This window comes from Trachurus trachurus (assembly GCF_905171665.1).
Source record: "Trachurus trachurus genome assembly, chromosome: 11".
Classification (NCBI taxonomy): Eukaryota; Metazoa; Chordata; class Actinopteri; order Carangiformes; family Carangidae; genus Trachurus; species Trachurus trachurus.
In genome coordinates this window covers 9,496,211-9,522,584 of record NC_139904.1, presented here as the reverse complement: position 1 = coordinate 9,522,584, position 26,374 = coordinate 9,496,211, and the positions used below count along the sequence as shown (strand labels likewise).

The 26,374-nt window shown below is 41.6% G+C and overlaps 3 protein-coding genes across 3 annotated transcripts in view; all 3 read right to left on the bottom strand.

Annotated features, from left to right (window-relative positions):
• The window catches only part of rfx5 (regulatory factor X, 5), a 165,387-nt gene that overhangs the window by 62,846 nt on the left and 76,167 nt on the right, over positions 1–26,374 (bottom strand). The gene's annotated exons all lie outside the window — the stretch shown is intronic.
• On the bottom strand, positions 5,488–14,231 carry LOC310993929 (BCL2/adenovirus E1B 19 kDa protein-interacting protein 2-like; the record flags this gene model as incomplete). The annotated part of the gene is made up of 13 exons (XM_083982413.1): positions 5,488–6,183; positions 6,332–6,430; positions 7,989–8,075; positions 8,924–9,055; positions 9,823–9,925; positions 10,038–10,277; positions 11,010–11,171; positions 11,824–11,907; positions 12,089–12,139; positions 12,228–12,263; positions 12,485–12,556; positions 13,376–13,566; positions 14,191–14,231. 13 exons carry the CDS (start codon positions 14,229–14,231, stop codon positions 6,159–6,161), a joined length of 1,323 nt encoding a protein of 440 aa, XP_083838539.1. The 3' UTR covers positions 5,488–6,158.
• LOC310994086 (exopolyphosphatase PRUNE1-like) lies at positions 17,451–26,157 on the bottom strand. Its single transcript, XM_083982620.1, has 8 exons — positions 26,075–26,157; positions 22,597–22,701; positions 22,203–22,402; positions 21,250–21,434; positions 19,762–19,920; positions 19,247–19,341; positions 18,987–19,148; positions 17,451–18,617 (listed from the first exon to the last, which is right to left on the bottom strand). Exons 1-8 carry the CDS (start codon positions 26,111–26,113, stop codon positions 18,096–18,098), a joined length of 1,467 nt encoding a protein of 488 aa, XP_083838746.1. The 5' UTR covers positions 26,114–26,157; the 3' UTR covers positions 17,451–18,095.

Below are 26,374 nucleotides of genomic sequence, written 5' to 3'. Positions count from 1 at the left end.
CAGTCACTGCGTAGTGTTAGCTGTAGGCTATTGTTGTTTCTGGTTGTTATAGTAACTACAAGAAACACTTAGGGCCTACACACACACAGTAAAAGAAAACAAAAACAGCCGACACACACTCTTAACCCGAATTAGTTGACTTTACTCGCAAATCGCGTGGAAACCCGTTGCCCTATACCACTTTAGTTTTTTCACAAGCTGAAACTAAACAAGTCAAGTTGTATTAACATGGAACTCTAACTTTTTACACAAGCTAAAACTAAACAAGTCGAGTTGTTTTAACATGTTACTCTAACTTTTTACACAAGCTAAAACTAAATATGGCGAGTTGTATTGACATGAAATTCTAACTTTTTGCACAAGCTAAAACTAAACAAGTCGAGTTGAATTAACATGGAACTTTAACTTTTTACACAAGCTAAAACTAAACATGTCAAGTTGTATTAACATAGAACCTTAAGTTTATATTTATTACTGAAAATAATTAAGATAAAACTAGCTAATATGACTAGTTATTGCTACTCATAATTTATTACAATCACTGTATTTTCCTCTAATTTAGTTTTGATTTTCTTTTTGTATGAAATGTTTCAATTAAATTGGATGGAAATAAAGAAACACCTTTAAATGCTCCAATACATTTTATTTTTTTAAGAAAAATGGCAAAACACAGCCAAAGTTGTTAGGACAAACTTAACATCAGGTCAACCTCAACATGATCAACCTAAAAAGATTAATCTGAAAAAGGTCATTCTTAATCATTGAAACAATTATGTGTGTTGGTGTTAAATGTGTCTCAAATTCACAAGAAAAAAAAAAGTGGATTTCCCCTGAGATTTAAGTGGTAAAATCCATTAAAAAAAAAAAAATCACAAGAAACCGCCACTCAGATATCCAATTCCATCTACCGGTACAAAGACTGATGATGCAACAAGAACTGAAACAATTGTGTCTTAAACCACCACTCAGATATCTAATTGCATCTACAAAGACTGATGATGCAACAAGAACTGAAACAATTGTGTCTTGTGTCTTTCTGCTAAAACTTTTAACAACATTTTTAATTTTCACAGAAGTGACAACATTCAGTGTGCTTCCTACAGCATTTAAGTGTGTGTAGGTGTGTATGTGTGTCAGTGTTGTTTGTGAGTGTGTGGGTGTTGTACGTGTGTCTGTTTGCTTGTTTAACAGAAAATAAAAATGTTTACCCTACAGGTCAGAAAGTGTTATTGCTGGTGTGGCAAAAAAAAAAAAGATAGCTTAGCTCAATAGCTTCTTACAGCAAACTTGACATCTCTTTACATTGCAAGCTGATTTTTCAAAGTCTGTAGCTTTGGCTTTAGGTCAGTGTGGCCCAACGAGAGCAATACCTGTTGGATGAACTGAAATGTGAGCTTCATAGTCTTGGGGTAGTTAAGATGGAGTGCATATGTGAGTCCAAACAGAATGCACATGGCCTTTGGCAGATCTTGAATGTTGTCCATGACAACTTCTCCCTCATTGATGATTTTCAACGAGGTTGGAATGAGATGCTGGGAAGATGCGAGCACAGCACCTTCACGTTCAATGAGAATTATCCCAATGTCCAGGTCACGAAAGGAATCATCATCAGTGTCCTTCATAAAGAATAACAGAAGAGAACAATCATCAAATTAGATTTCTCTAAAACACTATAAGATTGTCATGGTAAAAAAAAAAATAATAATGGTGAAAACATTAAGAAAGCAAGAGCTTACTTACAAAACCTGCTTTGAAGAAGTTTGTGGGGTTGTCCCCAAGGATGATAGGAAGCCCTCTGAGCACCTGTGTCCGGATCGCAGTTGGCTCTGTAGTCTTTTCGGGATTAAACACAATAACACAAGTTAGATAGCTAAAATGAAAAACAAATAATGATCTATAAGAAAGCTTAACCAGCCAAGAAGTGTTTGGATTGAATAACACAACTAATAGAGTAGGACTGTGATATACAGTAAGTACATAATGTGTATGGACCAAACTTGGTCTGTTGTGAAATCTGTGTCAACAACTGTCCAACATTCCCTCTCTTGTTCTGTGCTCCATACTTTCGTGCGCATTAAATGTGGAATACACATTAGTGTGAAAGTTGCAGCCATTATATGGACACTGTACTCTGTGATTTACCTTTAAATGTGTACTGCGCAGGTGAGTGAGAAAGACTGCTTCTGTGCAGGGTGCAGAAAAATCACATGACTGACAGTTAAAGGTTACTTGGGCAGTTTCACTCAGTTGTGCACCCTGGGTTTTCTGGTGAATCTTTGCTAGGTGGACCTTAAGTGCATTAATGAAGTTGAATGTGCACACACATTGTTGGTGTAAGCAGGGAAATGGGACAGTTCTACCATAGTTTCCGTGTTTTAACCTATAATGTTTTAAAAGGTAACCTTTTCTCACACATAAACTCACAATACTTACACTTCCACAGCATCTTCACACCACATTGATCTGAAAAAATAGAGAACAAAAAAACTTTTAGCTTAACAACTCAGCTCAGCAATGTCACTGTTGAATATAATAAGTAATAGAACCGAACGAGACTGTGTTACAGCACCCCGTGTGAACAACATACACTTTCACAGTGCTTGCTAAACTCCGTAGCCCCGACAGCTATTGAACGGCTTTTCTACTGCGTAAAATGACAGTAATTAATGATACAGTCGCGCAAACCTGCCATGTGTGAGCCGTCCTCAGACTGTTAACACTGAGCTAACTTTAACATTTAGCCGACACAATTTTGAGTGGACATTAGCTAGTGTTAGCCTATTTACACCATGCACAGTAAAGTAACCTTACACAGAAAAAAAAGCTGCGTCAACAAGTCACCCCGACAGCGATTGAACGGCTTTTCTACCGCGTAAAATAACGGTAATATTATACAGTCGCGCAAACCTGCCGTGTGTGAGCTGTCCTCAGACTGTTAACACTAAGCTAACTTTAACATTTAGCCAACAACACAATTTTGAGTGGACAGTGTTAGCCTATTTACACCATGCACAGGTTCGAACAGTAACTTATCCAAAACCTATCCAAAGTTCCCACAAAGATAACAATAGTTATTTTACATACTAACCGTTCCTCTCGGAGTAGGTTGTTTCCTGGTCAGAGTAATGTTAAGTCTGCAGCCGCTTGTCCAGAGATGTTATTGCTCGTCCCGCCAAGTGTAGAGCACCGTGGACGCACAGTTATGGCCTTGTCACATGACCCGGCAGGTTTTTGAATTAGGCCCCTCCCTTTTCTTATGAAAGTTAACATACCAAGTTATCTCTACTAAACATGATTAGTGCAATGAATCTTTCAGCTAAATAGTCCAAACAACGAATGTTGTTTAGTAATGATAGCAGGTTTTTACAAAACATAAAAGAATAAGTAATGATCACTCAGATGTTTAATTAGAAACAAAATCTGGGTTTACAGTGCACTGCAAAAACCCCAAATCTTTCCCAGAATATTTGTCTTATTTCTTGTCAAAATGTCTAATTTCTACAATGCTAACCTCTTTCCACTTAAAATAAGACTCATCACCTAAAAATTATCATTTTCACTTGTTTCAAACAAATTTTCACCTAAAATAAGTAGAAAAATCTGCCAGTGAAAGCAAGTTTTTTGTGCTTGTAATAAGAAAGAAAAACTTGCTTCACTATCAGATTTTTCTACTTATTTCAAGTGAAAATAGACTTGAAAGAAGTAAAAAGTGTCTAAAAATAAGCTACTTTTAATGTGATTAGTCTTATTTTAAGTAGCCTAGCTAGGCTATAATGAGATTGCTTCAACTAGAAATAAGACAAATGTTCTTGGTAAGAGTTTTAGTTTTTGCAGTGCAGGGTCCTATCACAGAAATACAACTTTAATCGCAATTCAATGATACATTTATTCCAGAGTCAGAGAGCCAGAGAAAGAAATTCAAAACCACACACACACACACACACACTCAAGCAGGCTGATAGTTACATACTGCAAGTAAATCAAACACACAAGACCCAGGGTGAAAAACAGGCTGAGGTGAGCTGACACACACACATACGCGCGCACACACATACATAGCCTACACACACACACACACACACTGGCCTGTGTTCCTGTTTGTTGAGTTTCCTCAGCAGCTACCTCACTTCCTTCCTGTCAGGCTCCATTTCCTGACCAGCCGCTGGGTTTATACAGACCAGTCTGTCTGTCTCACACACACACACACACACACACACACACACACACACACACACACACACACACACACACACACACACACACACACACACACACACACACACACACACACACACACCGCAGACCATTTTCCTGTTCTGGTGTAAGAAATGACCACAGTGTTCCCTGTCACACACACATAATAAATGTCTTCACAGGTAACAACAAGTCTGTTCTGGTCTCTCATTGGCTGTTAGTCTGACGGCCGCCACCGCCACGTGACTGACGATTTCTATTTCTTCTGTCAACGATCAATAACAAACAAACACTTCAAACAGAACAAACAAACCGTGCATATGTGTGTGTGTGTGTGTGTGTGTTGGACCACTCTGTGCTGGTTTTAGTCCAAACAACATCCAGATGTGGATATAAATATAGGTTATATATATAAAAAACAGTGATTCTGAGTCTGTCGTCTTCTTCTTTTGTCCTTTACAGATGTTCCTGCGGACAAAAGACCGAACACATCTGTCGTCTTGTCTTGTTGCTGCTGTGTGTGTGTGGACCAACACACGATCGCACATACCTGAGTGAGTCTCCTGTACCCGGCACCGGAGGCACCGCTCAGCCTCCTATCACCTGTTCATGACACCGAGCCTGTTTGCCTTCCTCCTCCTCCTCCTCCTCCTCCTCCTCCTCCTCCTCCTCCTCCTCCTCAACTGGTTCAAAAGGTCATGTACATAAAGATGTGTCTCCATGGAAACACAACTCCATTCCTTACTTCAGCATTTTTCCTTCTTTCCTTTTTTTTTTTTTTTTTTGGTAAAATCTGAAACTTTCCGCCCCCGTGCAGGAAGAACTGGACAAACTGGATGGAAACAATCAATCACAGGTTATCTCTGACTTCAGGTCGCCTCACACAGGAGAAAAAAACAAAACAAAACACAAACACACCAGATAAAGATGAAAATAACAATGCATTTTTTTAAAATTTATTTTAATTCAGCACCAAAAACATGAACAAATTCATCTGTTCTGTTGCAAGGCACTGATCCTGCAGCCAGCGGCTGCTGGTTCAGCGGCTGGAAATACTGAAAGTGCAGAGTGAGTAAAAAACCTTCACCAGTTTCTCAAAAAACTTCAGATTGATTTCAAAACCTTCCACATGAAAAAACATTTAGCAAAAAAAAAAAAACAGAAATAAAAACAAACACTTTTCACCTTTTGTATGTGTAAAAAAAGAAAAAAAGTTGACATGTCCAGAAAAAACAGAAACCTGCAGAGTAAAGTAGATTTTTGTACGGTTTGTTCAGTTTTAAAGATGGTAATCATTTTTTATCCTGTTAAAACACGAGTTGGCAAAAATAGAAATAATAAAATAATATTGAAATATTAATTTCACAATATCTTAGGGAACTTTTACCTTCCCTGAACAAATTATTTGAGAGTGAGACTGAAATGTTTGATCTAATGTTTAAGGTATGACAGAAATGATGATGAAATCTATATTGAAATATTAATTTGTGATCACAATATAATAACTTTTTCCCTTAACTAATTATTTGAAAATGGGACTGAAATGTTTGATCTAATTTTTAAAGTAAAGCATAAATGATGATGATGATGATAAAATGTATTATGTATGAAAATAAAATGAATGGAAATGTTTTTTGTGTGATTACTTTTGAACAGGATTCTCCCTGATTACAGTAAAACTTAAAGTGCTGTAACACTGTTTACAAAGTGACCTGTGGGTGAAAAGAAAGAAAGCAGCAGCAGCAGCGTTGTGATGGCGTCTTGCTGCTCTGCAGAGATCTGCTCACTGACACGGCAGCGGCAGCAGCATTAGTCCTTAAACACTGACTGGGTGTCACTGAGCAGGACACTGGTGGATCTCCACCTGCTGGATGTGGAGCGATAAGATGTAAAAAGGCCCAAGAAGAACTCCCAGTGGTTTGTGCATGTGTTTCTGAAGGATGCAAGTCCTCCTTTCAGCGGTTTCACCTGGATAAGGTCTGTTCGTACCTGAGCAAAGCAACAGAAATGATGAAATATTGAATTACAGGCTTATTTTGAACACGTTACACTGTCTCTTTGGGTTATTTTGTGTTGTGCGCTGACGACAGAAGAAGATGTTGGGGTGTCGAGAGGTTTAAACACCAGGTGAACTCACTCTTTGACACAGTCTGGTATCTGCACGTGCTCAGTGGGGATGAGATGAGACAGATCCTCGAGGCTGTCGACAAACTGGAGCTTCCTGCTGAACTTAGAGCTGAGGAGGAGGAGGAGGATGAGACTATTTAATTTAACTGGGTTTTGTTTGAAGGCTTTGTTTTGCTTTAGTTAGTTTGATTTGTTGGTTTAAGTCAGGCATGTCCAAAGTCCGGCCCAGGGCCAATTGCAGGCCGTGTTCAAATTCCCACTGGCCCGCAGCGTCTGTCATAAAATCAATAATATATGGCCCGCCAGCACATACCAAAAAAAAAAAAAAAAGTGATGATTTGGTAAAAGCTTGTTTAGATTTATTTATATTCTATGTGAGGAAATGAAAAGAATGCCATTTGCAATAAAAAAATGTATTAAATAGTTCATTTGCATTTAATGTTAATGGTTCAAAGGCTGTCAGGCTGAATGGTCGGCCCCCCACACATTTTCACCTCACCAAATCTGGCCCTCTTTACAAAAAGTTTGGACACCCCTGGTTTAAATTAACTGGTTTGTTTTTCAAAATGACATGTACGTGTTCAGGAAGGTCTCACGGTTCTGACTATATAAAATTTCTGCCCATGTCAGGTAAAGATTTGTCACATAGCGAGGGAGTTTGAGGGGTTCTTATAGCCCTTTCGCCCATACATTTCTATGTCCCTTGTGTCACTTTGTAAACAATAAACATCTCAAAAATCACCATGGCATGGCAGACAGACAGATGTAACATAATGTAAAGGTCGTTATTTTGTAACATTGGGAAGCCCCACCTGCAAAAAGGCGACATGTACATTGTGTACTGCTCTAAACATGAAGGGTGGCAGTAGTGAAAGAAATGTTGCTGATTGTTTTTTTTTATAATTATAAGTGTGCAACACTGAAACATGCATGTTTCTCATGACAGGCAGCTATTATAATGTACATCGCTGTCTTTATGCTGACACAATCAGATTGTGTGAGTCAGGACATCTATACTGTTGGTATGTGACCTATGACAGAGTGAAACTTGGAAAAGACCTGTGCTCAGGGTGGTGGAGCAGGTCTGTTCCAAGATCTAGCCACATGTCTGTAAGAAGATATTATATCATCACATACAGTTTATACATCCTCTTTAAGAAGATTATTTATTATTATTTATACCAAATATGCACAGTCAAATATATTCATTTATTTATTTCTGTCGGCTATTTAACACATTTCCGTTTCAGATGCATCCAAATCTGAAAGGATGCAGTAAACTAACTCTCCCTTTGTCACAGGGACACACCTCATTTAAAAGAAAAGGAGGTTTAGTTTTCTAGTTCAAGTGGCTGGTTTATTTAGTTGTTTTTGGGGGTTTATCTGGGTTAAACACACAGAGAGGGCCGCCCCTTTATGCCGTTCTCTCGCCTCATTGGATAAAGGTTGTAGGATACAAGGAAAGTTTCTCCTCGGCTTACAGCAGAGCAGAGTGACTGACAGACCCGTGTTTCAGACCAAACACTCTATATAAGTGATTGCTGTCGGAAGATATAACTATTTAAGACTTATATTAACACAAATATTCCGCTTACTTCTGCTTTAATTTGTTGGTTTATTTACTTTACTTTATTTTCAGTAGCAGATAAAGTGAGTGATGAACTGACCTGATGAAGGGTTTGATGATCGTGATGAGGGCTTTGATGTACCAGGTGGGGTGAACCACGTGGAAACCCTTCAGGTTCTTCCTCAGTCTGCACAAACACAAACAGGTAAAAGTCAACCTCCTCATCGGTCTCTGCTAAAAAAAAAAAAGACTAAGAGTTGCTCCAGGTAGAAGTCAGTGTGCACACAGAGGCCTCACAGATAACTGGGTCTGTCTTAAAGTATAAAGTCCAAGTTCAGACCCGGAGTTTGAACCGTGCAAAGTCAAAAGGTGGAGTCCAACCTTTCAAGGACAGGAGGACGACTGTGGACAACGGCAGCAGCTCGGCTCTAACGCACCTGTACATGACTGTACCTGACTACACCTGCATGTATCTGGTCATTCCTGTCTGTGCTGTACAGTAACTGAATAATCAAGCTCAAAGGTCAAGGTAACTGACATTAAGTCTCAACCTGTGCCTTTGTTTGTTAATGCATTTCTTCAGTGAGAAAGAAAGAAAGAAAGAAAAAAGAAGAACAAATAAAACTGAGTGTAGCCTGATAAGGAAAAGGAAAGGCCTGCTGAGCGAAATGGAGACAGTTGATTGAAAACAGTATGTTAAGTAAATCACAGCTGGATTGTATCAAATTCACCAGAAACATCATTAAAATGGACATTTATTGTGACTTATAAAGATGTTCCAGCACACTGTGTTCAGAGCATGCAGCTAAAGTGACTCATTAAGGAAAGAGAAGCTGCAGAATAAAGACTTGTGTTTCAACAGTGAAGCTCTGATGCCACACGGTGGACACAGACACAAACAACACTGATGTATAAAACAAAGCCAGGCTGAGCGCCATCAAGATTTTCTACCTTGTGTGATATGTCCTCATACAATTTATGTTTAAAGAAATCAGCAAGTAAGCATCAAGTAATCTGATACTGAGATGATCGTACCTCCTGTTGATGGTGGTGTAACACTCTTTGAGCCAGCCGATCCCTGGGAGTTTGTCGTTCTGACCTCCAGCGCACAGATAAACTATCACATAGTTTTCTGCAACCATCAGATCCAGAGTCCCGACTACGTACCTGAAGACAGGTGGACAGAGACGTTGGCGTGTTAGCATGTTGCACTTTGACTTCAGTCTCACAGAGGAGCTGACATGACTGCAGTTAGTTTTTTAATTAAAAAAAATATATAATTAAAACTTAAAGGGATAGTTCAACATTTTGGCAAATTGGCCCATTGCCATAATCCCTATAGTCCCCTATAACAGTAGGTTCGTTACCTTTAATTGTCGGTGCAAACTGTTTTTAGAACGGCTGCTCAGAGCTACGCTACGGAGGCTAATGGGATTTCTTGGTTTCCCTCATCAAACTCATCAAATACACAATCCAACAACTCCAAAACGCTCTGGTGGACAAGTTGTGACCTGCACATTCACCACGCTATGAGATAATAACAGAACGTTACGAGACAGACTTGTTTTAGAGGCAAATTCATGCAAAAATGCTGAAGTGCCTTTCCATTGGGGGCAGTTTTTCAGCAAGCAGTCTCTGTATTTGCCTCTAAAACAACTCTGTCTGGTAACGTTTCGTTATTATCTCATAGCGTGGTGAATGTGCAGGTCACAACTTGTCGTAACATCGTACACGATATATAACGTTATCTATTGCTGTCGATTGATATTCCGCCGGCATCGTTGTAATTTGTAAACACATGCACATGGCCAAGAGGAGGGTTAGCAACACAGCGGATAAGCAACCGGACTTGCATAGTTGCCCTTTAAAGATTTTGATTTTAAACCATCACTGTGAGGACGCTTTACATTGTGAGGACATTGTGAATGTTTCACCTGAACAGATTGTCCATCACATATTGGTAATTCTCCAAACTGTTCTGCGGCAGGTAGCAGGAGGAAAACACGATGATGTCATTCATACCATCTCCATAGTAACCTGAGAAGTGACAGGGAGAGGGAAAGCAGGTGTTAAAGATGAGGGGAAGGGCCACAGATGAGGATGAGACCATGTAAAGCACCACGCTACAGTAACTACAGCGCTGTCGTACCTCCGTGGGACAGAACCCGTAGATACGGCTCCAGGACGCTCATGTTGACCCGGCACTCCTGTGGGGGTTCACCTGTGGAGAAAGAGCGCCACCTTGTGCCCAGATTGTCCACCATGTCCTCCCTCTCCAGAGCTCCGAGACTGCTGTGGTCCGGCCCCGGGGCAGAGGAGGTCTGACCGTCAGACCTCGGTCCGATGGGTCTGCGGCGGAAGGTCGCCACGCCGAGACGCCGCAAGTCATCTGCAAAACAGGTTCAAGTTAAAGCGATAGTTCACCCAAGATTGAAATTTCACTCATTATCTACTCACCCTCATGTCGACTAAGGGCTGGGAGAAGTTTCAGAGTCCTCCGTAGCTTCTCTGAGTTACAGGGGGTCTCGGCGTAGCAGTGCATACCCATATAACGGTTGCAAATGGATACCAACTGTCTTTGTAAAAAAAAGACACACCAAAAAACATCCAAATACCTCCATGCTGCTCGTATGTAATGTCCGGCTTGTATTGAAGCCCCGAAATGCGAAACTGTCCCGAAAAAAAATTAAATGTCTATATTTCAAGCTTGTTTTGTAGCGGAAGCTCCTCTTCCCAGTTCGTCCAAATTTGACAAACCGGGAAGAGGAGCTTCAAGAAGCTTCCGCTACAAAACAAGCTTGAAATATAGACATATTTAATTTTTTCCGGGACATTTTTGCATTTCAATACAAGACAGACATTACATACGAGCAGCATGGAGCTATTTGGATGTTTTTTGGTGTGTCTTTTTGTTACGAAGACAGTTGGTATCCATTTGCAACCGTTATATGGACATGCACTGCTACGCCGAGACCCCCCGTAACTCAGAGAAGCCACGGAGGACTCTGAAACTTCTCCCAGCCCTTAGTCGACATGAGGGTGAGTAGATAATGAGTGAAATTTCAATTTTGGGTGAACTATCCCTTTAAATATCGCCATTGTTCGACCTCTGACCTCTTACCTTCCACGTCCAGGTCGTACATGGGGAAGTGCAGCGATTCGGTGTCTGATGGCGTATCTATGGCATCGAGGTCGAAATCGAGCCCCGTGTCGTCATCGTCTTCAGGTGCAGGGGAGAGGAAGGCGGAGGGGAAATCGTCAGAGACGTTCGACTCGCTGCGACCTGAGGATCGTCACCATCAACAGTTGATTAACATTTAACTGGTTCTCTGTTCAAGAGCGAGTTCGTTAATCACTGATAAATCTCCAAAAGGACCTGAGGCGTTTCACCAGGATCACTGTTAGGGCCACTTCTTTTTAAAGGGACAACGAGGAGTTTGTATTTGGTTATAAAAAAGTCTCATATTAATGTGGATGAATTTACGTTACCCACACTTGTTAAAGGGTCCATTTTCGATAAAGATATAGTTTTGTCTTGATCGTTATTTTGTTATTATTGTTAGTGGTGGAAATGCTGGGCGAGCCGACCAGAATTTCTACTTTCGGTTTCGCGGACGCTGCCGTTTATGGTTTATGGAACTACGACGGTATCTGATCGTCTTCGAACCTCTGACTTTCATTCTTGATGAATGAAAACATTGAAAACGGTCCAAGAATTTCACCGTGTGCGCGGAGGCTCATGGGAAATGTAGTTTGAAAACACGTCGCTTTCCAAAACTCCTCGTTGTCCCTTTAATCTACATGCGTTTACCCTCTTTGATGTCACAGTTATGCTGATGATACTCAACTTTATGAAGGAAGTTTGATCTTGAAACATCAAGTTTTGGCTCAGAGGTCGAGGTCTTATTTGTCTGAATTGTATAAACCGTTGTTACCTAAAGACAGACTGAGAGTCGGAGCCACCAGGACTTTCTTCTTCATTGGTCGTGGCCCTGATAAGGCCAGACTGCTGGGAGGATCTGCAGACAGGAAGTGAGGACACACACAAAACGTTATTGTACCATATCATATTTTATTCTGGATGTGGAGAAGTGACATAAATAAAACCGCTTCTGTTTTGTTGGTTGCTGGTCTGACACCAACTACGCTGTAATTACAAAATTATTTATCAGAAAAAAAAACTTGGTGTTCTGGTTGTACCTGGTCTTTCTCTGGTCGGGGTCGATGAGCTCTGCTGAGACTCGACTTCGTCTGTTGAGACAAGACAAAGACTGGAGATCAGAGAAGGAGAAGACAAAGGAAAGGAAGAAGACAAAGAAGAAGAAGAAGAAGAGGTCACCTGGTTCAAAATCAAACACCTGCTCGTCATCTTCTGCTGCAGAGAAGAAGAGAGGAGGTGATGAGGACAGAGAGACTTTAATCTGAGCAAGACACGATGATGACGGACGACTTTTCTCACCTTCCTCATCTTCTGCTGTGTTTTTTTCCAGTGGCTCCTCTTCATCTTAAAAACAAAACAAAAAAAATATCTCAAAATGAACAAAGACAACAGGACCTCTTTGACACAAAAACAACATTTTCCCTTTTCCTGTTTACCTGCTGACTCAGCACCGGTTTCTGTCATGGCAACGCTGTTTCCTTTCAGCAATTCACCTGTTTCCTCCTCGCCTGAGGGCGAAGATAAGAAATATTTAGAAACGACTGTTAGATAAATTGTACATTTGAGTTTTAAAGTCAAGGTTGCATGTGTTGCATGTGATCTATGAGGATAAAAACCTTAGATATAATAACATGGACTCAAGACCAATAATATCACAATTTAAATCCTAAAAAAACAAAACTCACTTAAATGATTTTAAAGTCGGATGGCCCTCACTATCTACTAGGCGTGATCAACATTGGATTTTATTTATTTTTAAAGCTCTTACTGGTCTCTTACCATCTTATATTAACTCACTAGTATCTTTTAATGCAGGTCTCCATCATACACGCTCAAAAGACTGGCTCACACTGCAGGTTCTCTCTGTTAACACCGAACTTGGAAAGACCAGTTTCTCTTACTGTGCACCTACAAACTGGAACACTCTGCAAAATCATTTGAAACTTACCTCACTTTTGTCAATAGGACAATTTAAAACCATAACTACATCTTATTTTACCTCTAAATGCTCCTGCTTTTAACTATGTTTCAATTTATCCAAGTCACCTTTAATTTCTGGTATTCTGTTATGTTTTTGTATGTTTCAAATGTATTGTCTTTTGTCCTTATATGTTTTGTGTTTCATCTCGGCTATATTGTAAATGAGGTTACTCCTCAATATATCTCCGAGTTTAAATAAAGGTTATAAAATAAAAAAAAATAAAAAAAAAGATAATATCCTGGGTCTTTAGATAACACCGTAATACCTGTTTGATCATCAGTGACTGAAGTATTACTAACAGCCTCAGTAGTGTTAGTAATGGACGCAGTATCAGTAGGACCAGTACCATCACAAGCACCAGTTGTATTAGTAGTGTCCGGTGGATCTGCATCAGTAGTAGTTGGATCAGTATCGCCAGGTGGATCAATAGTATCAGTAGTAGCAGTAGTAGCAGTAGTATCTGTAGTATCCATGCTGTTAGTCCTGATACTGTTAGTGGTGTTGATGTTCTCGGGGTCTTCAGCTGCCAGTAACGACCTGTTCACAGGAAAACATGGATATTTTAAAATCACACAGACTGGAGACATGAGAATAATTCAGGATTTAATTATGTCAGAACAGAAGAATTGATTTGATGTAGCAAGCGTCTACTTTTTTTTCTTTCATTTATTAGTTGATTTGTAATGGGACTCTGCATATTCATGAACATACAAAAAAAAAAAATTGTTGTAAATATGCCAGATTTGACTCAAGAGCTAATTTCATAATTAATTATCACAAACTGTTGTAAAAAAAAATAAATAAATAAATAAATCTCTGTTTGCAGACAACTCTGTGCTTTTTCTCCAAGACTCCACTCGAGGTAACAGGTAGCCTTTACTTCCTCATGCAATGCACTCTAGTCTTTACTCATGTAAACAAAACCTCTCCACCTCCACTGATCTATAAGCTGAAACACTGTGCGACCGTTGAAGTGGTTTAATGTCAGTTTGCCCCAGGGCAGCTGTGGCTACACACATACAGTAGCTTACCACCACCGATGTGAATGTGGTATGAATGAATAATGGTTGCTGTACGTGCTTTGGGTATACAAATACAATACAAAAGCAATATATAAATGTAATCCATTATTATTATTATTAATAATGTGTTTTATGTGACCTGGGGGTGTCGTCCTCTTGTTCTTCCTCTCTGGACTCCATGTTGTTTCTGTTGCTGCTGCTGGTGGTGATGATGATGAAGATAAAAACATGATCAGAAGTTCATAATTAAAAGTTGTACATGTGTTTGTTAGCAGTAACCAGATCAGATGGTTTAATTATCAGCAGAGCATGGGGTGGATTATTGACCAATTTCCAAGACCCTTGCATTTTGTTATAGACACATTATAACAACCACAAATGGATCCAAACTCAACGAACCTAACAGAACTTTGATGAATCATTTTCTCTCGCATAAAAACCAGGACAAACTAACATATGATCTGACTCCACCCAAAACAGAAAGGACACACTGTTGACAACATTGCCTCTTCTTGATATGGGAGCTTATGACGACTAACAAAAAGGTGTTAGAATCTAGATCTAATCAGTCTATTAAAAAGAAAAATAAACACAGTTGGAGAATTATTTAACAAGATATCTGTTTGTCTGGCACTTGTTAAATGAAGCTGGAGATTAAACAAATGTTTCAGACTTCAGTCACCATTTGCTTTCCATACAGTCAAGAGGTTTAGTGTCTGAGACGGTTATAAACAAAGAGTGCACTAAACCAGTGTGAGTGAACAAAGTGCCACCATACTGTTGGCTACCGGTGTATGAACTTGACTTGATCTGATCGAGTCGTATCAAACTGCTGAAGCAAACTTTATTTAAACAGCCTGTTATCTTAAAGAAACAGTTCACAGAGCGAGGCATGCGAGGGGAGAAGGTCGAACTACAAAATAAAGAGACAAACCAAAGAGGAAGTCGACAAGAGACAGAAAGAGAGAAAATAAAACAAAAACTTACAGCAGCAGGTGAAGGAAGGAGGTCGGTCGACGCTCTCTCTCTCACAGAGACAACAGAGGAGCGTCAGTCGCAGCAGCCAGGTCAGGTGAGACAGGTGAGACGGGTTCAGGACAAACAGTCAAGATCAGTGAGAAACCTGCTGCCGCTCACCTGGAGACTCACCTGATGACATCACGGAGGATTTTTATGAGTTTACAGCTGGACTCTGACACCTCACCTCTCTCTCCTTCACCACCTCACCTCTACTTCTCTTTATCTGTCTGCACTACCTCACCTCTCCCTCTCTCTCTCTCCCTCTCTCTCTGTACTTTCAACCTACCTGACGGAGGTGTGGCAGCAGGTTGCAGCAACATAAAGGGCCTGGCCCCCCTGTTGCCGTCGCAACCGTTGACTGTGCAAGCAAATGGTTGCAAGGGTGGAAAGAAACTGCAGCGTGCTTGTTCCTACCTGCACGAAATGATACAACTCACGTGTGTTTGTGCTATGAGGTTTTTTTTTTTTTGGGCGTGTGTCAAAGCGGTTAATAGAATAGAACAGACCTGCAACTGCCACCAGGATAGAAAATTAATGGTTAAATAAATAAATATAGGACTGTTGAGGGAGTTCGCAATGTTTTTTTTTTTTCTTCATTTTTTTGTCTTTTTTTCACTTACTTATTTGTTGTCATGTGTGTCTTGATGGTGTCTTTATGTGTCTATATATATGTAAACGGGGGATGGAAATCTATAAGCTATATATCAAGGATAGGCAACTATATTTGTCGAAGGGCCAGAATTTTTCTCAACAGACACCCACGGCCTAGATTGAAATTAAATTCACCTTTTTGCTTAATAATTTGATTGTTTAAATTTTATATTTTTATTTCTCTTGTGCACATCGTTTTTATTTATACACATCTTTGGTGTTTTGTATGATATAATAATTACAAATCTTGACATATATGCTTTGTCCATCCCTTTTTCAGGCCAGGTGTTGATGTTTTCTAGCTGTGCTGTTGCTGTATTGGTATGTTGGTGTCTGTAGTTTGTTTTGTCTGGTTGCTGTGGTCTGGTTGGAAATCAACTAGAAAAGAAATAATAATGATGATAAATGCCAATGACAACAACAGGTGGGATAATGACAAAAATGTGGGTGCAGAGCAGCAGTAATGTAGTTCCACAGCTTTTACTTTACACCAGAGAAACTCCACAGGATGAACATCAGCAACTCTAAAAGTTTTTTTTTATTCATTTTATTGCCTTTCATGTCACTATGAAAAGAAAAACTAGAGAGAAAAAAAAACTCATGACAGCCTCCATCATGTCACTGTTTTATTTTGCAAAACAAAGTACTTATGGAGAATTCTTTTTTTACCAATGCATGCTGGGAAGTGTGTGGGAATAAGCAAACAGTGTTAAATAATACTGTGTAGAGTCGACATTACAACCACACACCAGAATGATACAGCTTTAAACCACCAGGGGGCGACATGGTGCAGTGAGAGACACAATCCCAGACCATCAGACGATGACGGTGCCGTCGTACCCACAACATACGGTGTCATGCCTCCACAGCTTCTTTTTAATGTATGAAAAATTACAGAGGAAATATATTTTTGAACGTGACTTTTCTTTGATGCAGGGTGACGAGGGGTTAAATCATCTGGGGGCGTCTGATCAGATGGAGCTGAAACACTTGTAATAAAATCTTACGATCAATGAGAGAGCCGTCTGTCTGGCAGCGGGTGAAGGTCAGTGTGGAGCAGAGTGTAATACAACCTGACCTCAGACTGAAGGAGGTTTTTACTGAGGCCAGAACAGAAACAGCTTCACCGATCAAACAGGACGACCATCTTTAAAAATGAATGAAATGAATGAATGAATGAGTTTTATTAATTTGTCTCAGCTGAAGAAGAGCTCATCAGTATGTCTGCTACATTAAGTCTTTGACCCACAGATTCTAATTATTGTTGCTGGCGTGTGATTAAAATCAAAACCAATAGTTGATCAATAGGTTGTTAAAGAGGAACTATGCAAGTCCAGTCGCTTTCCTGCTGTTTTGCTAACCCTCCTCCCGGCCATGTGCATTTGTTTGCAAGGAAGCCGGTGCAAAAACAATCCATGGAGCGGTGGATGACGTTATTTATCATATACGATGTGATATTTGTGTAATCTTATCTGTCATTAACAACAGGTTACGGGTTACAGGGAGTGTTTGTGTTGCGACGCTGGTCTTGCAAGATTTTCGGCCAAGAGACGCTATAGCTGGAAGGCAGAGAGCCTCCATTCTCCCTCGTAAAAAGTTACAACTCATTCATTTAACCATCACAATTACTCTGAACTTGTTTAATTAAAGGGATAGTTCAACATTTTGGCAAATTGGCCCATTGCCATAATCCCTATAGTCATAGCAGTAGGTTCGTTACCTTTTAATTGTCGGTGTAAGCTATTTTTAGAACGGCAGAGCAGAGCAGCGAGCTGTTCAGAGCTACGCTACGGAGGCTAATGGGATTTCTTGGTTTCCCTCATCAAACTCATCAAATACACAATCCAACAACTCCAAAACGCTCTGGTGGACAATTTGTGACCTGCACATTCACCACGCTATGAGATAATAACGGAAAGTTAGGAGATGGAGTTGTTTTCGAGGTAAATTCATGCAAAACCATTGATGCACATTCCCGTCTGGGGCAGATTTTCAGCAAGCAGTCTCTGCATTTACCTCTAAAACAACTCTGTCTCGTAACGTTCTGTTATTATCTCATAGCGTGGTAAATTAAAGGACAATTAAAGGTAACCAACCTACCCCTAAGACTATAGGGATTATGGCAATGGGCAAATTTGCCAAAATGTTGAACTATCCCTTTAAGGTAAAACTGCAGCATAGTTTAGCTAAAAATGCAGCATAATTCCTCTTTAACTAAACTAAAGGTTTTAACGAGCAGGTGGCATCTTTAGAGTTCATCCTCTGGGCACCAGGTTTCCACTCTCCTCCTCTTCCTCCTCCTCCTCCTCCTCTTCCTCTTCCTCCTCTTCCTCCTCCTCTTCCTCCTCCTCCTCCTCCTCCTCCTCCTCCTCTCTAGTTTCCCCTCCCCACCTGCTCCTCCTCCGCTCTTCCCATCCTGCTGAACTTCTCCAGCAGAGCTTCCTGGTTGAAGCTGCCGTCCAGCGGGCAGCCGTCCACCAAACTGTTCATCGGCGGCGGCGGCGGCATCATCATCATCCTGCTGCCGTGCTCCTCCTCCACATTCCCATAATCCTCCGCTCCCAGCTGCAGCCGCCGCCGGTGGTGACGGCAGGCGGAGAGGACGTAGGGCGGCCGGTCGTTGTCGGGGAGATCGGCCGACTCTTTGTTGCCGGGAAACGTGTCGTAGATCATCACGTCTGATTGGTCAAACTGGTCCTCCAGCTCCTCGCCGCCTGCCCCACAATGCACCTCTCTGTGCCACCAGCCGGACAGGATGTTCGTGAGCACAGGGAGCACGTTTCTACGAGAAGCCAGAGCGTTGCCCTGGTGATAAGCCAGGATGTCCTTATATGGGCTGCTGGCGGGAGACAGGCAGAGGGCGGGGCTACAACTGTTCAAGAGGGCGTGGCTTATCTGCAGGAGAAAACAACCTTTAAACTTCTTCATCATTTCATTAAAGCAGAAGTAAGCGGAATATTTGCTGCTCTGCTGTAAGCCGAGGAGAAAACTTTCCTTGTATCCTACAACCTTTATCCAATGAGGAGAGAGAACGGCATAAAGGGGCGGTCCTCTCTGTGTGTGCAGCCAAGGGATGCGCGTGAATGTGGTGACGTAGGGACGAGGGCGGGGACTGCTAACTCCATCGGCTGACAGGAAGTTAGCCAAAACGACCGGATCGCTTACTTCTGCTTTAATACTAATAAAAGGTCATTGGCAATTTAATCCTAATATGATCCTCATTTTAAATCTAATCCTAATCCTAACCCCAGCCACCACACCTACCTCCTGCCTGTACGTTAGGGTCGAGCTGTAGACGGCCACCTGCCTCACAGGCTCCTCCGATTGGTCACTGAAGGATATCGTCATGGCAACCAGAGCATCCAAATGATGCGACTGGCAAAAGTGGCAAAGCTCGTGCTGCAGGTTCTTCCTCCGCAGGAACGACTGCAGGCACAGACGACGCCGTCACAACACAAAACTCCCAGAATTTTTGAAATTTAAACAAATTATTCAAATTAATCAATGATGGAGTTGATATTTACGTCGAGACTCATGTAGACGATGCTAACAGCTGCTTTCAGGTTGCCACTGGCAACTGTCCTCATGTTGTTCAGGAGGAGCTGCTCTGTGGTGAAACCTGACACACATGCACGCAAACAAACAATAACGTTAACATTGTTTCATAAAACATGATTCTTAAAGCCATTAAAACCACCAGCCAAAACAGCCAAAAATCCAATGCACTTACAAATACAGTATCATATAGAGCTACATCATATTGGAACAGACTCCCTCTTATAAGCTCGGCTATTTTAAAGGTTTTATCCTATTTGTTGTACTAATTATGGGGGATTGTTGATAAGGTATATTCTTGTAGTTTGACTTGACTGTTCGACTATTTTTATTGTCTTGTGATTTAAAGTTGTTTGCCTTTAAACAAACCCCAGAAAGAATAGTCAACGAATGGGGATCCATGTAAAAATAAACATCATCGCATGTTGTAACTGCAGGTACCATCTCTTAGATACCAGCCGACAGCGCCCCCTGTGAGTTTTACCTGACACGTCAAACTTTGCTGTGTTGAGAGCGGTGTGAAGAGCGCCCCTCTGTGGCAGGTCGGGGAACTGCGTCTGCAGCAGGTGGATCATCTGGACGTCTTTCACTGTCACTTTACCGACTGCAGGAGACAGATTCACACAGTCCACCACCATCACACCTGCAGCGAGGACACACAGGAGACACATTCAGTACATTTACATGACACTTCAGAAAACCGAATTATTGCCTTAATCCGACTGTAACTGAACAACTGAGTGCATATAGACACGTTAGTCCGACTAATATCAGAGTTCTCCAGCTCCGATTAAGACGCCCAGATGATGTGATTGGAATTCAACTTTCTCCGGCATGTATACGCCTTAATCAGAGTTTAACTGGACAACGCACCCCGGAAATAGCCTGATGCATCAGCCGCTTACTTCATTACATTTCATATAGCGTCTGAACACGAGCCATAGGGATTCGTTTGCTTCCGGGAGGCGGTTGCTTACATTTGCTTCAACTAATCGCTGCTGCTTGGTGGTCACGTGTGCTATACACCGGTTAAGCTCATAGGTTAATCTTGAGCGCTTGAGTTCAACGTCATCGCCTTCACTTACCCGTCTGTTCGCTGATTGGTCCGTCCGCTCTGGCGGACGGAGCAAACCGAAACGCATTGCTAGTTCCCTGACTATATGGTTGAGGCAAATTAAATTTGCCGGAACCAGTAGGCGGCGCTAGCCTGGCTACCCCGGAAAGACCTCGGAACAAAAACATCAAAGAAAGCTGGTCACAGAAACTGTTGTTGTAGCGTTACAGCTCGAAATCACCATGACCACGAGGGATAGCGTGCACCTTATCTGCACAATAAGTAGCGCGCACATTACGTACGAGATGAACAAAGCTGTACGATTAACCATCTCGCTGTTGTTTGAAAACGCCTGTCTGCCGCCGCCTGGCTAATAGGTCGACCGGAAAAGGGGCCGTATTAAAGCAGAAGTAAGCGATCCGGTCGTTTTGGCTAACTTCCTGTCAGCCGATGGAGTTAGCAGTCCCCGCCCTCGTCCCTACGTCACCACATTCACGTGCATCCCTTGGCTGCACACACAGAGAGGACCGCCCCTTTATGCCGTTCTCTCTCCTCATTGGATAAAGGTTGTAGAATACAAGGAAAGTTTTCTCCTCGGCTTACAGCAGAGCAGAGTGACTGACAGACCCGTGTTTCAGACCAAACACTCTATATAAGTGATTGCTGTCGGAAGATATAACTATTTAAGACTTATATTAACGCAAATATTCCTCTTACTTCTGCTTTAACCCGCTGAGACGATGCATTACGCCACCTGGTGTTGAGGAGAAGGACATGTTCCCGTCAGTTATTCGATTTTCTCAGTTGCATGTGAACTGGGACAAGGACAGAAGTCCGATCAGACGCCAAAATCGAATTTGTGACACGTCAGCGAGGACAGACAGGAGACACACTCACACCTCGGCCTGTGAGTCTCACCGTACAGCAGCAGAGCCAGCTGTTGGTCCAGGATCTCCGGGGCGCCGGACAGAATCCGCTCCAGCACCAACGCGGTGCAGGACATCGCCATCTCCATGGTGACAGGACAGGAGAAGGAGGCGGTCCTCTCCGGCTGGCGGTGGTCGACGACCTCCACGACCGCCGCCTCCAGGTGTCTGTCGCCGCTGAGGAACCAACAGGACAACAGCTTCAGATTAGCGTGAATGTGACCAGGAACCTTGTTTAAAGGGATAGTTCACCCAAAATTGAAATTTCACTCATTATCTACTCACCCTCATGTCGACTAAGGGCTGGGAGAAGTTTCAGAGTCCTCCGTGCCTTCTCTGAGTTACGGGGGGGGTCCACGCAGCAGTATTTGTCCATATGACGGTTGTGAACGGGGCTCACTTTTCTTCATCCAAAAAGACACACCAAAAAACATCCAAATACCTCCATGCTGCTCGTCTGTAATGTCCCTCTTGTATTGAAGCCCCGAAATGCGAAATTGTCCCCAAAAAAATTTAATAAGTCTATTTTTCAAGCTTTCAAGCGGAAACTCCTCTTCCCAGTTCGTCCAAATTTGACAAACCGGAAAGAGGAGCTTCGAGAAACTTCCGCTACAAACAAGCTTGAAATATAGACTTATTTAATTTTTTTAGGGACAATTTCGCATTTCGGGGCTTCAATACAAGACGGACATTACGTACGAGCAGCATGGAGGTATTTGGATGTTTTTTGGTGTGTCTTTTTGTTACGAAGACAGTTGGTATCCATTTGCAACCATTATATGGACATGCACTGCTACGCTGAGACCCCCTGTAACTCAGAGAAGCCACGGAGGACTCTGAAACTTCTCCCAGCCCTTAGTCGACATCAGGGTGAGTAGATAATGAGTGAAATTTCAATTTTGGGTGAACTATCCCTTTAATGACGTTCTCATGATGTCTCTGAACCTCGGCAGGACGCTGTGGTCCACCAGCGTCAGCCTCAGCCTCCTGTCGCCGTGGAGACGGGCCAGGTCCACCTCATCTCTGAACACCAGGGTCTCCGTGGCGACGCCGGCCTCTCTCAGCAGCAGCAGGACGTCGGCGCGCAGCTGGAGCCGCGACCGTGGGACGTTGAGGACCGGAAGAACCGGAGAACCGGAGGACGCCTGAGAGCGAGAAGAGACAAAGTGAAAGAATAGAAGAGAATAGAAAAATACTTTATTCAGTCTCCTGGAGGGAAATGCAACACACAGCAATAAATAACCTTAAATCATATAAATATCATGAGAGTAAAAGAAGGAGGAAAAAAAAAACTGTTGTCTGAACTTCGGGAATCAAACCAACAACGCTGCTCTCTCACCTTGGACAGGAAGTAGGCCATCGCCAGCGACGACACCACAGAATCCAGGTCACATGACTCACTGCTCAGGATGATGTGGACCCCCTGGTTACCATGGAAACCGGCCTGAGGGGAGGAGGAGAGTTTTTGTTTGTTTGTGTGTGTGTGTGTTTTTTTTTTAAAGTATTTTTGGCGCTTTTTGCCTTTAAAGGTTCAGTGTGTAATTATTGACAAGGTTTATTGGCAAAATCTGAATATACAACCCATGAATACATTTGTGTAAGTAATCGCAATAAAATAAAATGTGTTTGGTTTTCGTAGCCTTATAATTATTATTTTATATACTACATATTGCTTTAGAGAGTGTCGCCATCTTACGCCGCCATGTTGCACGTTTTGCGTTCATAAATAAACCAAAGAAGAAGAAGGCGGAAGGAAACAAGAAGGAGGAGAAAAAAGCAGAGATATCAACGGGAGGGGTGAGCGAGTGAGCGCTGCAAACTAGAATCTGAACGTTAGATGTCATGGTTTTCCCCCCATTTTACACGCTGCGCCTTTAATTGAAAGGACAGTTTAGAGCTGGCCGGGGTGTCAAACATGCGGCCTTACGGGCCAAAACCGGCCTGCCAGAGGGTCCAATCCGGCCCACAGGATAAATTTGCCAAGTGTGAAAATTACAAAGAAGACAGAAGAGGTATAATATTGTTGAAATTGCAATGTATTTTTCTCAAGAAATTCCAGGTTGTTAAAAATATGTATCGACTGTATTCATTATCACTGTGATTGGTCTCATTGTGCCTGTCTAATAATAATAATAATTTATAACGCACTTTTGCAAGTGTTTGAGAACGCTTATATAGACCCTTTCAGAGAGTATAAACAAAGACAGGTGTGGCTCGTTAGAAAACGCTCTGGTACACTAAATGGAATGGAGCCTTAATTAGTATCCTTGGTAACACCTGTCTTTGTTTATACTCTCTGAAAGGGTCTATAAGGAAAATTATAATACAGAACAATGTACAATTATCGATTCTTTTTTATTTAACTTTTCAGTGACCCTTTAATTTACAGGCCGTTAAGTACGTGATAATGTCAAGAAATAGCCAAGAAATAACAAGTAATTGCCTAGTAATGTCAAGAAAAAGCCTAGAAATAGCTGTCAATTTCATTGTAATGTCATGTTTTTCATTAAGGCAAAAGATTACACATGCTTGTCATGCTTTGAATTTTTGGGAAAGGCCAGAATTTTTGTCCACCAAGTCTTTGCAACTGACCAATATTTCTGGGCTATGCAATCAGTCGTTTCATTACTATGAAATTGACCGTTATTTCTACGCTATTTCTAGACATCATGATGCAATTACTTCTTATTTCTTGACATTATCACGTAATTAGCGGCCTGTAAATTAAAGGGTTACCAACTTTTCATAGGAGCACTTTCTCAGCACCAGCTATTTTTAAATTGTCTCTTTGAATGAATGAATGAATGAATGGGGTCGACTGATAGAACTGAACTGAGTGTGAATGTGATCTAATGTTTGTGTTCAGGCCGTCAGACCTTTAGACCAAACAGAGCAACGCTCACGTCACTGTCACATATCAAATCCAAATATTTGAATTTCTGATTTTGCGTTCTTCCGTCTGAAGTTCACTGAGCTCGTGCAAACTGAAACAGCTGACACGTTTAAAACCGTGACGTCCTTTCATCACCTGAGCTGGCAGCAGCGTTCGACTTTAACATCGGGATGTGTGGCCTGTGATAGGCCGAGACGCCTGTCAATCAAGACAAGGTGCCCATCTTTAATCTTTAATGAAACAGAATATTGGACGGTCTCTCTCCACACAGAGCGGCTGATTAAATCTGCTTCTCTTCTCTGTGTGTGTGTGTGTGTGTGTGTGTCGGTCAATATTTGCCGTGTCCTGAATCCTCAGGTGAACAAACACGTCTGTGAGTCTCTCAGCTTTTAAACTCATGGAAACCAGAGTGAGCTGAAGAAATAATGAACATGAACATCAGCTTTTATTTTTTTTGTCCAGTCTGTCTGACTCATCACCAGGGTTGTGGGTGTGATCGTTAGCTGAAAGTAAACAAACCTCAGACTCTGTGGAGCTGGTTTCAAAACTAGATCATGTGAAAAATAATCTCTGTATTATGTAATTTTCTGTTTTTAACTTCAACCCAGTTTGACTCAGCTCTGTGGGTTCAGGTCTAGAGACTTTGCAGGTCTTCGACATCATGTGACCCACCTGTATCTATATGATCAATAACTGAAGATATTCATTGGTTTCCTCACTTCTGAGTCTATCCAGGTCGTCCCCCTCCTGATGCGGATCAATGGAGTTTATTTACATTTACAGGAGCCATGGTAACAAGCAGGACACACACTCACACACACACACATTCACACTGATAGTGCGCCTCAGGTTTATCATTAGCTCACATTAGCAGCAGCTGACTCCTCCGGACAACAACAGTCACACTCACAGGTTTTTCGTTCACTGACTGAAGGTTTATTAAAAAAAAAAAGAAAAGTCTAAATAAAGAAAAACTTTATCTCACTGTCTAACTGTGTTTTCCAGATAATTTCCTGGAAACGTTCCTCCTAATGTCCTAAAGATGTTCATTACTGAGATGTTTCCATGAGACACAGTTTGGCCCCGATCAGAAGGGAAATGTCTGTCTGACGCCTGTTTATCAAATATACTGCTTTTCACCTTCCTCCTCAGTTACTGTTACTGTTTTTCTTAATAAACTTTCTGCATTTCATTTCAGACCAAACTGTATCGACCTTTCTAGCAATTATCCTTTTGATTTACAGCTAATTAACTCATCTTTGGGAGCATATAATGTAATAAAAATGCATAGAAATAAGAGTCATGACATTTAGTGAATGAAATAACTTGGATGCTGCAGTTTAAAATATGACAAACTAAGAACAAAACCCTGAGGAACTCCACGAGTAACTACTGAGAGGAGGGTGTCGTCTGCTGGATGTGGAGGGAAGTTTAGGCCTCAACTGATGATCAATAATTCAGATTTTCTGCTGCCTCTGAGTCGAGAGAGAATAAAATAAAGCCAGTTTTAGTTGCAGCAGTTTGAGCTCATTTTGAGACTTTTCTCCCTCTGTATAGTGATAAAGTTGTTTCCTCCAGCTGCTCATGATTATCCGCCTGTTTTTTTTTTTAACGGTTTGTTTATCTAAAGAAGAAGTGGGATCGTTTTCTCAGCCCAAGAAGGAATTATGGGTAGTTATTCATTCCTTGATTCAATCGGAAGAACTCAAAATCACCAAATTTGGAGATTTTGTGCGACTCTGAAGTCAAAGCAAAGCGATTGGATGTTGGAAAAGAGCATTATGATAAACATATACAAACAAATCCACTTGTCTTCTTAACCCCCTAACCAAAAGTAAGGACTGGTCAAACCTGGTCTTCACTATGTAGCCTACAACTACACACACACATGCACATGCACACACACAGGTTTGTGTTGACAGACCTTTGCTGCAGCTCTGCTCGTCACCAGCAGCTCGTCCATGTCGTCCAGCGTCTGTCAGTCAGATCAGACTCAGCTGACTGCTGCTCTCTCAACACTATAACACATCCACTGTCCCACCGTCACACCCCCACTGTTCTAACCCTCACCGCTTCCTGTCTCACCTATCAAAATAAAACCAACACACTCACTCACTCTCCCCTTCTATATGATAACAGGAGCTGAGCTTTCACTCTTCTCTCTGGGAGACAAAACAGAGACCAGGAAACACAAAAGCCCCATAATAATCACCTTAATAATTTA

Excerpts from the sequence above, each read along its gene's own strand:
- LOC310994086 (XM_083982620.1), bottom strand. The coding sequence starts at position 26,113 with ATGGACGAGCTGCTGGTGACGAGCAGAGCTGCAGCAAAG. Across the intron at positions 19,342-19,761 it reads AGCAAAGTTTGACGTGTCAG|GTTTCACCACAGAGCAGCTC; the intron begins GTAAAACTCACA and ends CATGTGTGTCAG. Across the intron at positions 19,149-19,246 it reads TCGTCTACATGAGTCTCGAC|TCGTTCCTGCGGAGGAAGAA; the intron begins GTAAATATCAAC and ends CTGTGCCTGCAG.